We start from the raw sequence: 16,963 nt of genomic DNA on the forward strand, positions 1-16,963 counted from the left end.
GCCAGATGGTCCAACATCTGAAGGTAATGTTGTGGCTCTCCCCAACACACACACACACACACACACACACTCTCTTTCTCAAACACATACACAAACAGTAGGTTTTCTGCAAATAGGGGAAAGACTGCTAACCATCTACTAAGGGCCCTAGAGCCACAAGTCTGTGAGTACATATGCTGCCTACTAAATCATTAGCAGTTGCACATCCATATGTGTAGTCCTAACTGAAGTTAGGGACAAGGTATTGAGGACTATACGCTGCTATTTCCCAATTTGGAGAGGAACCTCTCAAAATATAACATTTTTTCTTTAGCTATTTGAGGATTCTTAATCTTGGCTGCACATTAGAGTCACCTGGAGTTCTTCCAAAAAAAGAATAACACTCAGGTTCACCCAAGGCCGAAAAATTAGAAATGGCTAGGAATGGGGCTCAAACTTGCATGGTTTTGCTAAAGGTCCCCCAAGTGATTCTAATATGTTAATCCAAGGGTAGCAGTCTGGAAGGGCAGCACTGGCATCACTTAGGAGTTTGTCCAAAATGTAGGCTCTCAGGCCCCACCCCAGACTAAATCAGAATCAGAATGGAATTAGAATCTGCATTTAAATGAGACTTCCCAGTAATTCACAATCACATCGAATTTTGAGAAGCAAGGGTTGGTATCAGTGATTCTCAACTCTGGCTACACAATATAATCATCTAGAAGATATTTTAAAAAGATAGATACTTGGGCTCTATCCCCCGGGATTTTTATTTAATTGGCCTGAGAAGGACCCAGCCTCAGTATTTTGAAAAATCACCCCTGGGATAATTGACTTTCTCTGAATGTAGCCAAGGTTAAGAACTATAATGTGATGTAGGCAATGCCTCAATGACAGGCCAAATTCTCGGCAAGAAATGCCTTCTTAAAGGAGGCTATGTAAGATGAGGTTTAACAACATTCCCTTTCTCCGTGGTTACCTCAGCACAAATAGCAAATTTGTTCTGTCTAACATGGGGTGTTCAGGCAACATGTTTAAGAAACATCTATTTTATATGTCTTTTATAAACATATAAGTTTGCACTTTCTATTTTCCTCCTTTTAGAACTGTAGTTGATTAAAGACTAGCTCCATTTGTGTAATAACAATAATCAAAATAGACTATGCTACTCTTAGGGACATGACTCATGTTCTTGTGTTACTTAGTGTAAATAATTTTAAATATTCATATGAAAACAAACATGAAGATATTATAAGATAGAAAATACATTTCTCGTGGATTCTAAAGATAAAACACAAGACTCCAAAGAAATGTTGCACTTTTAGCCAGCAATTCAGGCTATGCTTCAGACCCCGTAGTGGAATGGATTTATTCTCCCTCTGCCCTTGAGACTAGTTTAGGGGAAAAGTTTGAGGAGTGCTGAACCAATGGAATTACTTGACATATGACACAGTGTGTTGACTTGGTTTCAAATCTTCAGCAGTTGGAGCATCTTGGCTTACCTCAAATGCTAGAAATACGGTAGCACTTGTCACTCCAATCCCAGCCAAGGGTCAAATGCTCTATCACACATGGAAGCTAAAATAAATTCTAGAAGTTGTTTTTGAAGTTGACTTAACTTTATTCACATGATAGCTATAAGGGCTGACAAAGACTTCCTCTAACATTCCTTCTGGCAGGTTGAATTAGAGTTTGGTTGCAGACCGTGTGGGTTGAAGGGATGTGTGGTGAGACAGATCAGGGGCTTGTAACAATCCTACATCATCATGAATCCAGTTTAATTTTAACTTTGTGGCTTGTCTAACACATTTTCAGTTAAGAGTTGGGGAATAAATCTAACGTTCCCTGGCAAACACTTGGCAGCCCTTGGGAGCAGCATCTTTAGAGAACACATAATCAATCCTAGCACTACGGCATAGCAGATATTGTGAGTGCAGGTCACAGGTGCCCTCAGGTGGAGAATGGCATCCCGTGACAATGACAGCAGTGGGGTCTCAGGGCATAGAGCAGGCAGCTCTGGAGCATCTCAGTCAATCCCAGGACCATGGCATGGTCTCTCAGTACTGATAGGACCTCACAAGGAGCCACATAAGAATAACCGTAATCAAGACAATAGTGAAGTTGAGAAACAGCTCCCGGGTGTTTATCCCCATTTTCACAGCGGCTTGGTGAGAACTTCAGGCAGACTTCTGAGGGCACACCAAGGACCTCTGGCTTGTCTTCACCTCCTAATAACACATAACAAAGAAAACACAAGGAGATTAATGAGCATTTCTGTATAACAATGCTCGTTCTTTCCTCACAGGAAACAGAAGTGTTCTGGAAAAGGAGAGTGTGATGGGCTAAATTGTGTCCCCCAAAAATCTACATGTCAAAGCCCTAGCCCACAGTATCTCAGAATGTGACTGTGTTTGGAGATAGGGTCTTTTAAGAGGTAAATAAGTTAAAATGAGGTAATTAAGGTGGGCCCTAATCCAATATGACTACTGTCTTTATCAGAAGAGATTAGGACACAGACACATACAGAGGGGAAGACCATGTGAAAACACAAGGAGAAGATGGGCATTTACAAGCCAAAGAAAGGACTCAGAAGAAACCAACTGTGCCAACACCTTGATCTGGGACATGTAGCCTCCTGACTGTCTTTAGACTGGAGGCTTCCCTGAGTCTCCAGCTTACCAGCCCACTCTGCAGATTTGGGACTTGCCAGTCTCTGCAATTGCACAAGCCAATTCCTTAAAAACAGACACCAATCCGCTCAACACAACACATTCTATTAGTTATGTTTCCCTGAAGAGCCCTAATGATTACAGAGAGAGAGCCTGATTTCTCTGCCTGATGTCATAAAGACCACCATTTTTGTCCTGACTTTTTCCTGTGATGATTGTATTGATGCTTTTCATAAAATGTGAAATATTACATTTTTCTTTCTCCAACTACTGTGTGTGTGTTTGTGTGTTTGCGTATGCATGTGTATACTTTTCTTAAGAGTATCAATAAGCAGGGGTACCAAAACAGAAAAATTTTATGGTTTAGTATTGTTCTTGCTTTGAATTACATAGATAAGTGGGATGCCATAATCTTTCTGGCCTCAGGCTGCTGTAGGTCTTCATCTAACTCTACTGAAAGCAGAAAGTACTTTCAACAGCTGCATGGCCTCTGACAAGTCCTGCATTGGGCACATAGCCTACTGGGATCAACCAAAAGCCCCTCGCATAACAGGCATTCAGCCGAAAGAGCAAGTGTTAACTTCATGGGTACTTCGGTTTCAACAAGGGCTTGTGCCAGCTATTTTTAGTCAGGTCCAGGATGTGCCTAGTTTGTAAACATTTCAAAGAGCAGGGATGGTATCTTCATAGTATGTGCAGATTGTCCATACAGGAAATCATACTTTGAGAACATGTGCAATGAAGTCATCAAACTATTGTCTTCAGTGAGATGGTATAAATTGCACATTATGCAGTCTAAATGAAATTAAATATTTATATATTTTAGATAATTCGATATCTATGTTTTAGACATTTAGGACCAAAGTCTACTGTAGAGTGAAAGTTTAGGGAGAAAGGGTGTTTCGTGTGTTTGCTAAAGGTGAGAGTTCAAGAGGCTGAAAGGGTTGTTAGCAAGCTTTTGGTCTGAGTGGTATTTTTTAACTAACATGACTGAATTATTAATTGTAATTACTGTATTGATTATATTATCAATGGACCAAACTATTAATTGCATAAATGCCAACTGAATAATCATTTTTCATATTGTGTAACTGGCATAACATACAGGTTCAGCCAGGCATGGCAGTCGGTACCTGTAGTCCTAGCTACTTGGGAAGCTGAGGTGGGAGGATCCCTTGAGCCTAGGAGTTTAAGACCAGCCTAGGCAACATAATGAGACCCTGTCTCAAAAAAAAATACAAGTTCAAATCAGATGGTGCCAACCAGTAGCTATATAGCCAAATGATGACAGATTCATGTTTCATCTCCCTTTTAATTGTTATCCATCTTTTAGACCTCAGCATGAAGGAAATAGTAAATTGCCAATGAAAACCATTACAAATGGCTGGGCATGGTGGCTCATGCCTCTAATCCCAGCCCTTTGGGAGGCTGGAGTGGGAGGATCACTTGAGCCCAGGAGTTCAAGACCAGCCTGGATAACACAGCAAGATCCTGTCTCTCCAAGAAAATAAAAAGGGGAAAAAATATAAAATCTTTACAAAGATTTGCATGGAGGAGAAAGTAAACAGAAGAAAATGAATGGATCAAGGAAAAAGGATTTTTGAGAACGTACAAAAGAGCAGAGGAGAACAGAAAGGTAATGAGTCTTGCCAAGGTGCCTGGAGGCAAAGGAATGAGAAACAAAGACAGACTCTTTCTTATAAACTTATCAGTGAAATAAAACCATAGTCCAAATGTCCATTTATTTGGGTAAGTTCTCAAGAAATGCAGAGATAAGCAGAAAATATGAAGCCTGGCTTATAATGATCAAAACAATTCAAGGAGAGCAAAACAACAGTCCCACCAAATCTGCCTATTAAATTAAGCTGTTAAGTCACGGGAATCATGGATAGTGATCCAACAGGATATACTCAGAAAATGAGAAAAATACTATTGAAAGCTGTTCCACAGCTCTGTTTGTGTTACCTTCACAACAACTCAGGCAAGTGTTATTGCAGTTTTTATCTTTCTCAAGATTACAGCTGAGAAACTGAATTTTAGAGAGAGGAGATTAAGATGTTTGTGTAATGACAGATAACAAGTTAGAGGCAAAGCTAGAATTAGCAGACTGGAACTAGTTACTAGAATTCCTAGGAGTTATGACACGAGTGAATTATCACTGCAATTAACTGGCCTGGCTAAACAAAGTTAGCATAAATTTTCTACCACTTTGGAAAACAATTTAGCTTTCTTAGAATTAATATTGAAAATGTTCATTCTGTAATATCTAGCATTTCACTTCTACCTTAAGACAGTCAAGGATGTGTGTGCCAGGTTACATAAACAAAGAGTTCACAGCAATATTATCACAATAACTCCAAACTGGAAACAATTCAAATGTTTATCAACAGCAGAATGGATGATAAATTGTGGTATAGTCATACATTTGAATTTCATAAAGCAAAGAAAATATATGAACTATAGCTACACACAAAATGGGTAGATCTCACAAATATAATTGTTGGGTGAAAGAAGAATTTACAAAAGAAACATAGAATATGACTCCATTTATATGAAGTAAAAAATAGGGAGATTAATCATATTGTTTAGGAATGCAGATATAGATGGTCAAACTATAAAGAATAACAGGGACAAGAGGATCCCAACATCTTGGGGCAGAATGGGGGTTGATCAAGAGTGGGCTTCTGGGTGCTGGCAATGATCTGTTTCTTGACCTGGATGATAATTATAGAAGTGTTGCCTTTTAGTCATTGTTTAAACTGTATATGTTTATGCACTCTTTACTTTTTTTTTTCAGTCATCTCTGAATTAGCAGGCTACCCATCACACTTCTTTCTTTCTTGGGATTTACCTCTTACTACTTCTTGCACTTTAATGGTGACCTTGAATATTTGTGGTTTTATGTGATTTTGGATGAATAAAACATAAAGAGTTAAGGTGAGAATTTCTAGTGAATTCAATTCAATCAACACATATGCTAACTGTAAGGTGTGGTGTGAACATTCCTTTCACACACATTTATACACTTTAGGAAGAATGAACCAGTTAGGCAGAAATTCAGATCAGCCAAGTTCCATTTTTCTGCTGTTAACCCATAAAGACACTTTGGGTTTCATTTTAAACATTCCCTGAAGTCAAGGTCATGCCATATGATCCAGTGATTGCAAATGGATGAACTAAAACCCAAAAAGCTCTGAATAAATTGTGCAGGAAGTTTGACATTGGCTTTCTTTGAATGGAGACTTAGAGAAGATAGAAAAAAGACCATCTTCCATAATACAAAAAAGAAAAAATTTTTTTTTACTAGGAAGGGAGAAAATGCATACCCTTAGGAGAAAAAAAAGGAAAACAGAAAGCAATAGTACTCACTTTATATCTTAAGGCATGCTGTATCCAAGGGGCATTGCCTATTTCATTAAGAAATGCAAACATTCCTCTGCCTTTCTCATTTGCAGCTTGTACACACACACACACCGTATGCTAAGCATAAAAATCCTGCAGTTACCTGAAGAGGATCAAAGACACACCCTGGCTATGGCAGGTTTCTCCTCGCTGTCTCCAACTTGAGCTCCAACTCCTTCTCCCCTCCCAGGCTGTCTGGACTCCTGGACTCTGGGCAGCGCCTAAAGTAGTCCGTGGAAGCTGGCAATCACTGTGATGTCACTGATGAAACATCTCAAAGGAACACCCTCCGAAGGTTCGAGGCTATTTGTGTTCAGGGGGACATGGAAATATGTTGACTAAGACTTTGTTCCTTTGGCTGCCAATTTGCCACCACCGGGATTTAAAAACCTTCTGTTTCCAGTTGACTTTTAGTGCAATTGATGTGGGTTTTAAATGTGTCTTTTACATCTTCATGAATAACTTTAACATGTCTTTAAAACATCATAAACCAAGAATGATAGACTAATTTTAACCAATCGATGCTGCATTTGACTGCTCTCCCTAGTCAGCATGTGAGGTGTAAAAATGTGACTTCATTTTACCACCCATATCTTTAGTTATTTGAAATGTGAAGAGTTTGCTGCCTTACACCACACATATGCACACCCATACACACATACACACACACACACTCCAGAATTCAACAGGCATCTTTAGCTCTTTCAAAACTGACTTTAGTCCAAGCAATGAAAGCTATCCCCTCGGTCACCTGCTCCACATAACTTTCCAGCTAAGCTGTGCATTGCAAGTTTACACGTGGATCTACAGTTTCATCTGAAACAGCCGAGGAAGTCATGGTTTGTATATCTCTGTCAATAAATTAATAGAGCAGTAAACTCACACAGTTCAACTCAGTTATTTGGATAGATTGGGGGTGGAAGGAGAACTGGGTAAAATTAGTGAAAATGTGAATTATAGAATATATCTGAAAGAAAGAAAAGTATTATACAACTTTCTAATATGAACACTAACTAAAATTAGACTAAGATGAGTTTGTAACCAACGTATCACATGTTTGGAGCCCCTGAACTGTTAAATTAGACTTGAAAGCAGATCAATTAAGTACTTTAAACATGACCCTAGCAATTGTGTTTGCTCAGCAGATCCTTTCTTTACAGATAATAGAGGAAATCTCCCCCTCTGAATTCCCAATTAGGGTCAATCAAAATAATGCATTCCCAAAAGGCATAAACAAACAAAATTCTCTATGCAGTTATGCTCATAGTCAAAACTTTCCCTCCATTCCTCATACCCCAGAGACATTACCAAAACAAGACTTTCCATTTCGTTTCCTCATTTTAACATAAGCTTAGCAATGAATAATCTTTAATACAACATTCTGTCGCCACTTGTCTTGTGAAAAGAGCGCTTGCTGAAGCGACAGTGTATAATAATTATAGTGCAACCGAACATTGGCAGTTATCTGGTGCCATCTGGCAAACTCCTTGAATGTAATCAGAGTTCTGTCTTCTGCCTCCAAGCTCTCACCAGAATGTTTCCCAGGCTGGGAATGTTTTCCTAGTTACCAAGCCACACCTGTCCCTTTTTGTAACCACTCAAAATTATTTTTTGTCAAATTAAATTTACATATTTATTGTATGACGTGTGAAAATATATTAAAGTATTTAAAATTTTTAAATTACTTTTAATCTCACCACCCAAAGGGGAAAAAAACAAAACTTTACATTACTTTTTTTTTCTTTTGAGATGGAGTTTCGCTCTTGTCACCCAGGCTGGAGTGCAGTGGCGCGATCTCAGCTCACTGCAACCTCTGAGTTCGAGCGATTCTCCTGCCTCAGCCTCCTGGGTAGGTGGGATTACAGGCATGCACCACTACGCCTGGCTAATTTTTGTATTTTAAGTAGAAACGGGGCTTCACCATGTTGGCCAGGCTGGCCTTGAACTCCTGACCTCAGGTGATCCAACCGCCTCAGCCTCCCAAAGTGCTAGGATTATAGGTGTGAGCCACCGGGTGCCCGGCCTACATTACTTTTTATTCATCTGTTTGAGGCTGCACAGGCACAATCTCAAATTCCCAGGATATTTTTGGTAAAAGAATCTGAAACTTCAAAACCTTTTTTCTTAATTCATTTGGAATCAAATTATTTGTAGTATATCATGTGTTGGTATTAGGTTTATGGGATAAGCATTTATTTTGTACATGTCAGATTATGAATTAGCTCTACAATATTTTAAATGTTAAATACAATAGGGAAATGTTAACATATCACCAAAACAGCTCTCTAATGCGGTCATTTTGTTGAACTGGTCAATTTCGAAGTAACTTAGAAGAAAAATTCTACTTCTTATTTGACCGAATTGATGGGTCAGTCCGGTTTGCCTCATTTAAGCATGTCTAAGCTGCACCAAGGACTACTGTGCCCAGTGCATTGACAAATTCCCAGACTTCAGACGCTTCTGAAAATTAGTGGTTTCTTCTGTGACATCGAGATTGGGATTACACCTGGAATGTACTTGTCACTAGTTTAGCCTTACCCTCTCCAGAAATACATGCAAGCCGCCCCAAATCACCTGACAACTACTCAAAGGCATAAGGAGGGTTTAACCCTTAGAATCTGCAGATCTGCTAAAAAAAAAAAAAAAAAAAAATCTTGTTTCCTGCAAGGAGCCAAAATAAAAATAAACTCAACATTATTTTACAAAATCAACATTATTGTTTCTCATTTAAGAAGTTGAGAATTCCAACATTTCAGACCTCAGTACCAAAGCAAATCCATCCCTTGCAATTAACGTTACTTAACTCTGCTAATACTTTCCTTCCTGAGAGCAATTCCCATGACTTAGCAGCATTCATTTCGTATCAACTTTCTTTCAAGATACTTCTCTGCCCATTAGCAGGACGACATTCTAAATAAACTTTGAAATTATTTCTCTGCCTACTCATCTAGAACTTAGCCAACGGCCAAAACTGTTAAGAAAACAACATTCACATTGACACTGGCACTGAATCTCTAATTGGTATCTCCCCACCACCATCACCATATACATTCTCAGGTGTAAAAATGACATCCTTTGAGAATCAGCGCTGAGCTCTTGTGCCTGATTAGTTGCTAAACTAGCTCGTTTCACGCACTCCCCTCATCTACCCGCCTTTTTACCCTGAGAACTGAAAAGTGAAGACCTATGTCAGTCCTAGAATTCTGCAAGTCTGCAACATGATGGGAGAAGTCCCCAGGCCTTGATGAAGGCAATAAGCTCTTAGCACATCACAGTATCGAGCATGATCGTCTCAGAGGCCTTCTCACTTTGCCATCTTCACATCCAGCTGGTCATGGAGCAGGGGAGAAAGAGAGCAGCAGCTTTCTGCTATTCTGCCTCACTTTCCCAAACACATGAGTGAGCGCATGCCCAGAGAGAAATGAAAACCCTACTTCTTGAAGTTTTCTCCATGTCACTATTGCCACAGTCATCATATAAGCCCTGCCCTTCTGGCCACCGGGAAAGCCCATACAAAAGTCACGAAGAAGCTTAAGTGGCCACTGGCAGGGCGACACAATACTGCTAATTCAAACACTTTAGCCCAAGCCATCTGTGGGAAAGTGAAAAGCAAATGGACCTTGAAGTGACAAAAGCCTGTGTTCGTATTCTAAATTTTCCACTTACTGAGTAACATTAAGAAAATGATCTATCCTTTCTGGGCCTCAGTGTCCCCATCTATAATATGAGAATACTAATAACCCTCAAAGATCTGTGATCAAGATCCAATTGATAATGTACATAAAATCGACTTGTTCCTTTCCATCACTAAGATTTGATACTACACCAATGTGTGTAAAGCCAAGCACAGAGCCTGCCTGGTCATAAGTTAAACCATGCTAGTTGTTTCAGGTTTTTTTCAATCCTGATCATTAAAAGTAAATAAATGACAAAGAGGAACTTCTTTCTCTTGGACAAGTACAAAGCTTCTCTTTTCATTTATGACCAAAGGAGAATGGGCTGAGTGTCACTTCGTGTAAAAATCCTGTGAAACATGCACTAATATAAGGACTGACTTGAGCCCAGACAGTGAATGGAGTGCATGGAGTTGAAGCAAGCTTGGCCTCCTTGACTCTCTCTCTCTCCTGCTGCCTGTGTGTCCCTCAGATGCTGCCCAGGTACTGTCACTACAGAGCAGAGGGGATGTACATCAGAAGGCCAAGTCATCACCTTTGCCATTACTTCTGCAATTGTTCAACTGGTATCAAGTGAACACTACTAAATACACAGCATTGTTCTAGTCACACAGGAAATAATAATGACACAGAGTAGGGCTACTGCCCCCCAAAAGAAGAAGATTAAGAAAAGTAGACACTATTTGCAGTAGCCCAGTTATGGAATCAACCTAAGTGTCCATCAACAGATGAATGGATAAAGAAAATGTCATCTATATACACAGTGGAATACTATTCAGCCTTAAAAAAGAAGGAAAATATTGGAGAACATGATGCTAAGGGAAATAAGCCAGACATGACAAATACTGCATGTTCTTACTCATGTGCGGAATCTGAAACAATCAAAGTCATACAAGCAGAATAGAATGGTGGTTACAGAGGCTGGGGAATGGGGTGAATGGGGAGATGATGGTCAAAGGATACAAGGTCTCAGGAAGAACAAATATATTTTAGGTCTATTGCACAGGATGGTGAATATAGTTAATAACGGTGTATTGTACATTTCAAAATCACTAACAGTAAATTCAGTTGTTCTCACCATGAAAAATGATAAGTATTTGATGTAATGGATATGTCAATTAGCTTGATTTAATTATTCCACATTTGGTACCCTATAAATATCTACAACCACCAATTGTCAATTTACAAGAAAATTTAATTTTTTTTAAAAAAAAGGGGCAGCTGGCCGCAGTGTGTCACGCCTGTAATCCCAGCACTTTGAGAGGCCAAGGCGGGTGGAACACTTAAGGTCAGGAGTTCAAGACCAGCCTGGCCGACATGATGAAACCCCATCTCTACTAAAACAAAAATTAGCCGGGCGTGGTGGCACGTGCCTGTAGTCCCAGCTACTGGGGAGGCTGAGGCAGGAGAATTGCTTGAACCCAGGAGGCAGAGGTTTCAGTGAGCTGAGATTGCACCACTGCACTCCAGCCTGGGTGACAGAGCAACACTCCATCTCAAAAAAATAAAATAAAATAAAAAGAAAGGGACCAAAAAAATTAGAATACAAGACAGTGTGAGAGAGGTGGCATCAGAATGACATCAGGAAAGATGATAGGAGTACCTGGGTGAGATGAAAAGAGAGCAGAGCAACTTCTTACAAAGCATAGAGAGTGGTACTGAAGATGAAGCAGACTCATAAATGATCAACTAGAAGACTTGAGTTGAGCCTCAAAAAGAGAAAAAAGCTACTTAGGGCTAAAATAATAATAATAACCACAACAATGTCAAGCAGCACTTACTAAACATGAATCACCTTATTTAATTCCTTCAACAATCCTGTGAGGTGGGTACAACATTCCTATCCCATGGAGGTGAAAACTCGGGCCCAGAGAGGCTGTGCCTTGATAAGTCGAAGAGTGCATAAGTGACAGAACTGAGATTTAAAGCTTTTGGACCCAGCCCTGAGCTCTAACCACTACACGATAGTGCATTCAGCACAACTATGAAAGCATCCTCTCGCCCAGGAGCCTCCACCTCCTTTTGATTGTGCACTTTATTGATAAAAAATTTTACCATGATCACTGACAGAAAACATACATATTTTTAATAGATTATATGCAGGTGCTACTATACTAATTTATTGTGCATATTTTACAGCACACTAATAAACATTTTAAAATATGAGGCCAGGTGCACTGGCTCACACCGGTAATCCCAGCACTTTGGGAGGCTGAGGCGGGTGGATCACTGGAGATCAAGAGTTTGAGACCAGTCTGACCAACATGGTGAAACCCCATCTCTACTCAAAATACAAAAATTAGCTGGGCATAGTGGCAGATGCCTGTGATCCCAGCTACTCAGGAGGCTGAGGCACGAGAATTGCTTGAACCTGGGAGGCGGAGCTTGCAGTGAACCAAGACCGCGCCACTGCACTCCAGCCTGGGGGATAGAGCAAGACTCCATCTCAAAAATAAATAGATAAATAAATAAATAAAATATGAGGCACAAAGCAAGAGAAAGTAAAAGTCTACTTTGTTTGTTTTTCCCCATCAGGAGACTACTTTTCCCCCGTTCGGAGACCTCTGCAATACTCTATGTCACCTAAAAAAGAATGCCATAAAATTTAGCTTTTGGTTATACATTGAATCCTGGAAGGTGAACAATAAATCCTTGTTGAAAATATAAATGATTATTACCTCTGTCATTCCCCACTTGTGACAACTGTGATTTTTGTGTCACTAACTGAATTTAAACTTCAAAGGCACAATTGCTTGTATTTCTTTTGTTTCTCTAACTGTGCCCTGAACCAGTGAAGAAGCAGAGTAGATGCTCCAAAATGCATAGCACTGATGCATTTTGAATGATGCATTTTGAGTGACGGAGGTTGAGCCTCCATCACTTCACATCCCTGCTGACGTCCAGGTGTGTCTGAGCATGGCAAACGTCAGTGGGGAAGTCAAGGTCAACATCAAAGCTACTCATACATGGACCTCAAAGCCTCCCAGGAGAAACTCCTCTGAAGGGAAGTGAATCAAGAAGATACACATGGGGCCAGGCGTGGTGGCTCACACCTGTAATCCTGGCACTTTGGGAGGCCAAGGCAGGCAGATCGTCTAAGGTCAGGAGTTCAAGACCAGCCTGGTCAATATGGTGAAACCCCATCTCTACTAAAAATACAAAAAAAAAAAAAAAAAATCAGCAGGGCATGGTGGTGCACACCTGTGGTCCCAGCTACTTGAGAGGCTGAGGCAGGAGAATCACTTGAACCCGGGAGGCAGAGGTTGCAGTGAGCCAAGGTGGCACCACTGCACTCCAGCCTGGGCAACAGAGCGAGACTCCATCTCAAAAAAAAAAAAAAAAAAAAAAAAAAGATACACAAGGGTCAGCAACAGGGAGAACAGACAATGCTTCCATAGCAGGGAACACACATTCCCCGTGTTAGTTCAGTCCCATGAGAAACAGATGCCAAGATGACACTAAGTGTGCAAAAGAAAAGCATATTAGGGGAAATGACTCAGAGAGAAAATAGAAGGAAGTGGGGAAACTGAGCTAGTCATCAAACAGCAATCCAGGTCTGACCCCAAGAGGAGAGAGGGCCAGGGGACAAGAAGACTGGATGGCAGCATCTTAGACTGCAATGCTAGGGAAAGTCTGACAGGGCCATCAGGAAACCTCAAGTCAAAATCTCCTGTTACAGGTGCCCTGTGTCTCCCAGGGATAAGTCAGCCTTAGTGTTCCTCTCATGCTCAGTCATCAACTGGGAGCAGCCTGCGGGAAGCCGGCCTCTGTGTAAACGTGATTGTGATTTCAGAGCAGAGCAGCTGGGCCCACCCCCATTATGGTGCAGTCAGTTCTGAAAGGCGCAGTCTCGTAGCTTCCACACTCACATTCTGCCTATTCTGCTTCCCTAGAGCCTGGCCTGGTAGGGGAGAGGGCTATGGGCAAAAACTCCATAACTCTTTACTCTTTAACAATTAACCTCAACAGCATGTAGCACTGAAAGGGAGAGAGAGATTCTCCCTGCAAGTGTCATATCACAGACCTCAGCATATCCACGGAACCAGTGGTATAATAATGTCCTTCAATAGAAGTGTCACGGAGCCTGGCAGAAGCAGCAAGACTGTCCAATAATTACTTACCTGCTGTTTATATTAATCTCTGCAGGCCTCAGCAGCAGACAGCAGCAGAGAAGAGCCAGAGCTCAAGAGCAAGAAAATGACAGACCGTATGTGGTAGCTGATGGTACTTGTTCATGAGCACACGTAAGCCACCCCCAAAGTTGCTGGAAATAATCAGGAGGAACATTATAGTGGTATGCAGTCCTGCATAATAGGTGGGAAAAAGAGCCAAAAAAAAATGTGTTACTCCTATTTATAATAACCCATTTTAAGTTCTGGATTGGTGAGGTGACACCTGTTAGCATCATTTGACTTGGAACCAATTAAACTCCTCTTCTCTGGAACAAGTATATTTCTGCTCTATAATAAGATTCTGTAAATAAGTGGCTTTCTCTCAGCACATTAAACATAGTTACCAGGGGAAAAAAAGAAAAGAAGCAGCCAAAAATATGTTTACTACTGGGCTAATACCATCTGCCCTCAGAACACTTCCAGATTTCAGATTGGCTTTGTTATTTTTTGGACGGGGAAATAAGAATTCAGCAGTCTGTTGATGTGCTGTTACTGAACCGTTCAGGGAGATTCTAGCCAGACACGCCCACTTGAAATATGCTGTTCCTTTGTGAATCTAATCAAGGGTATTTTCACTGAATCTCTTCTGGGAATCTGTCAGTCAGAATAACACAATTGCAGTTACAGCAAGAATAATAAGGATTAGATAAAATTGATTGTTGTTCTCTGTGAAGAAGTTCATTTGGCTTTAGATTTGGCTATTAAAGCAGAGAGAACAGAGTCCTGAAGAATCATGAAAATCTATCTCTGCTCTCTGTGTGAGTAATGAGAAAACTGAACTGCCTGTTTGGAGCAATGTGGAAGAAGATTAGCTGGATGCAAGCTCCAGGCTAGGTTTCCCTTTGGATTAGGGATGTGCTGTCTCAGAAGGCAATCAGGCACATGTTCGACAGGCTGGGAAACCTAGCCTTTTACACTTTTACAGTGAGAGAGAATGTGGAGTTGCCAGGGGCTAATGTTCTCGGAATTTGGGCAGCTTATCTTGGAGAAGTGGTTCAGGGCTACTCTATGTAGCTTGCATTTCACTGGTTCTTACCCCATTTGGCAGTGTAGAACAGAAAATCAAATATACACATCCCTCAGGCCACCACTATATCTGTGTCATCACGGGGGTATACCTCTTGTACAACAAAAGTCCAATCAAGTCATACGCGATGGTGTGTGCCTGTAATCTCAGCTATTCCGAAGGCTGAGGCAGGAGGGTCTCTTGAGCCCAGGAGTTCAAGGCCAGCCTGAGCAACATAGCAAAACCCTGTCTCTAAAAAAAAAAAAAAAAAAAAAGTCCAGGGCCGGGCGCAGTGGCTCACGCCTGTAATCCCGGCACTTTGGGAGGCTGAGGCAGGTGGATCATCTGATGTCAGTAGCTCAAGACCAGCCTGGCCAAAATGGTGAAACCTTGTCCCTACTAAAAATACAAGAAATTAGCCAGGCATTGTGGTGGACACCTGTAATCCCAGCTACTTGGCAGGCTGAGGCAGAAGAATCGCTTGAACCTGGGAGGCAGAGGTTGCACTGAGCTGAGATCATGCCATTGTACTCCAGCCTGGGCAAAAAGAGTGAAACTCCATCTCAAAAAAAAAAAAAAAAAGAAAAGAAAAGAAAAATCCAATCAGCAAACACTTTCTTCCCTTCCTTCTATTCTATTCTTTTTTTTATTAGATGTTGACAGCATTCATCAGGCATTTACAGTCAACCCTTTCGTCCTACCACACCGGCTAAGAACCAACACATACACCAGACATTCATCCCTGCCACTTCCTCTATGGACAATCACATCTGCCAAGCACCACCACTGCTTGCCTTCGGCATTGTCCATTACTACAAGGAAGGAACCCTTTCTCTGCAGCCATCCATGCTGGATCCCAAAGCTTTTGACCACTGGAGGTACGACAGTACACTTACTTCTGGAGCAAAATTGGGGTAGGTGTGGAGAAGTGTGTCTCTTTCTGTGTGTTACAACCTGTTGAGGAATACTGTATTAGTCAGGGTTCTCCAGAGAGAGAACCAGTAGGATATATTCAGATATCTAGGAGGATATTTATTATGGGAATTGGCTCACATGATTATGGAGCCTAAGACCAACAGTGTGTCATCTGCAAGCTGGAGAACCAGAAAAGCCAGTGGTATAATTCAGTCTGAGTCTGAAGGTCTGAGAACCAAGAGAACCAGACTGGGTGTAATTCCCAGAGTTCAAAGGCCCAAGAACCAGGAGCACCAATGTCCAAGGGCAGGAGAAGATGGAGGTTCCAGAACAAGAAAAGAGAGAATTTACTCTTCCTCTGCCTTTTTGTTCTCTTTGGGTCCTCAGTGAATTGGATACTGCCCACCCACACTGGTGAGAGCAGTGTTCTTAGTCCCTGATTAAATGCTAATCTCTTCCAGAAACACTCTCACAGGCACACCCATAAATGATGTTTAATCTGGGTACCTCTTGGCCCAGTCAAGTTGACGCATTACATTCACCATCACAAGTACTAAAGGAATACTGTCTTGCTCTCACTCAAGTGTCTGCACAGACATGAGTTCATGCAGAAGTTCAGCCAGGGAATACATAGAAGTAATAGGCATCACCCTTCTTCTCTTAGTATGAATTCTCTCTCAGGAGGTACCTAAATTCCCAGAGCAAATCAACTTCCATCACACCTGCTTTGTTTGCACGTGAGACATGCACTGACAAATCTTGGACTTGAGACACTCCAGAGTCTCCTTGTTTGTATCTGCTTTCCTCTTAATTAGAGCATCTTTCTTTCTTCCATCAATGGCTCCTACCCTTATTTGATGATTAACAATAGTACTTAATTCAAGGGCCACATCCCCTGATCCTCTAGGCTAGGATGGACGAACCTCTAAGATCTACCTAGCCCTAAACACTACTGATTTCACCATATAGTTAGCAATGACTTTATTATTCATCTCCTCTCCTATGAATAGGGATTGTATCACTCAACTCTGTAGACTTAGTGCTAGCTACGTAGTGTACAATATGTAGTAGGCACTCCATAAAAGTGCTAAATAAATATATGCATAAATGTAAAGTGGTTCGTTAATAACTGTTCAACTCTGAAGA

At 41.0% G+C, this 16,963-nt stretch overlaps 1 protein-coding gene and 1 long non-coding RNA gene across 2 annotated transcripts; one reads left to right on the top strand and one right to left on the bottom strand.

Moving 5' to 3' along the window:
- Positions 1 to 1,579: 1,579 nt before the first annotated feature.
- On the bottom strand, positions 1,580 to 6,395 carry SLN (sarcolipin). The gene is made up of 2 exons (XM_009247017.2): positions 6,154 to 6,395; positions 1,580 to 2,207 (listed from the first exon to the last, which is right to left on the bottom strand). The coding sequence occupies exon 2, from the start codon at positions 2,130 to 2,132 to the stop codon at positions 2,037 to 2,039; it is 96 nt and encodes a 31-aa protein (XP_009245292.1). The 5' UTR covers positions 2,133 to 2,207; positions 6,154 to 6,395; the 3' UTR covers positions 1,580 to 2,036.
- Positions 6,396 to 13,573: 7,178 nt separating this feature from the next.
- Positions 13,574 to 15,922, top strand: LOC129048761 (uncharacterized). The gene is made up of 3 exons (XR_008511356.1): positions 13,574 to 13,628; positions 13,871 to 13,968; positions 15,556 to 15,922. It is a non-coding gene; the product is annotated as an uncharacterized LOC129048761 (long non-coding RNA).
- The last annotated feature ends 1,041 nt before the right edge of the window (positions 15,923 to 16,963 follow it).

The sequence above is a fragment of the Pongo abelii genome, chromosome 9 (genome assembly GCF_028885655.2).
Source record: "Pongo abelii isolate AG06213 chromosome 9, NHGRI_mPonAbe1-v2.0_pri, whole genome shotgun sequence".
NCBI lineage: Eukaryota > Metazoa > Chordata > Mammalia > Primates > Hominidae > Pongo > Pongo abelii.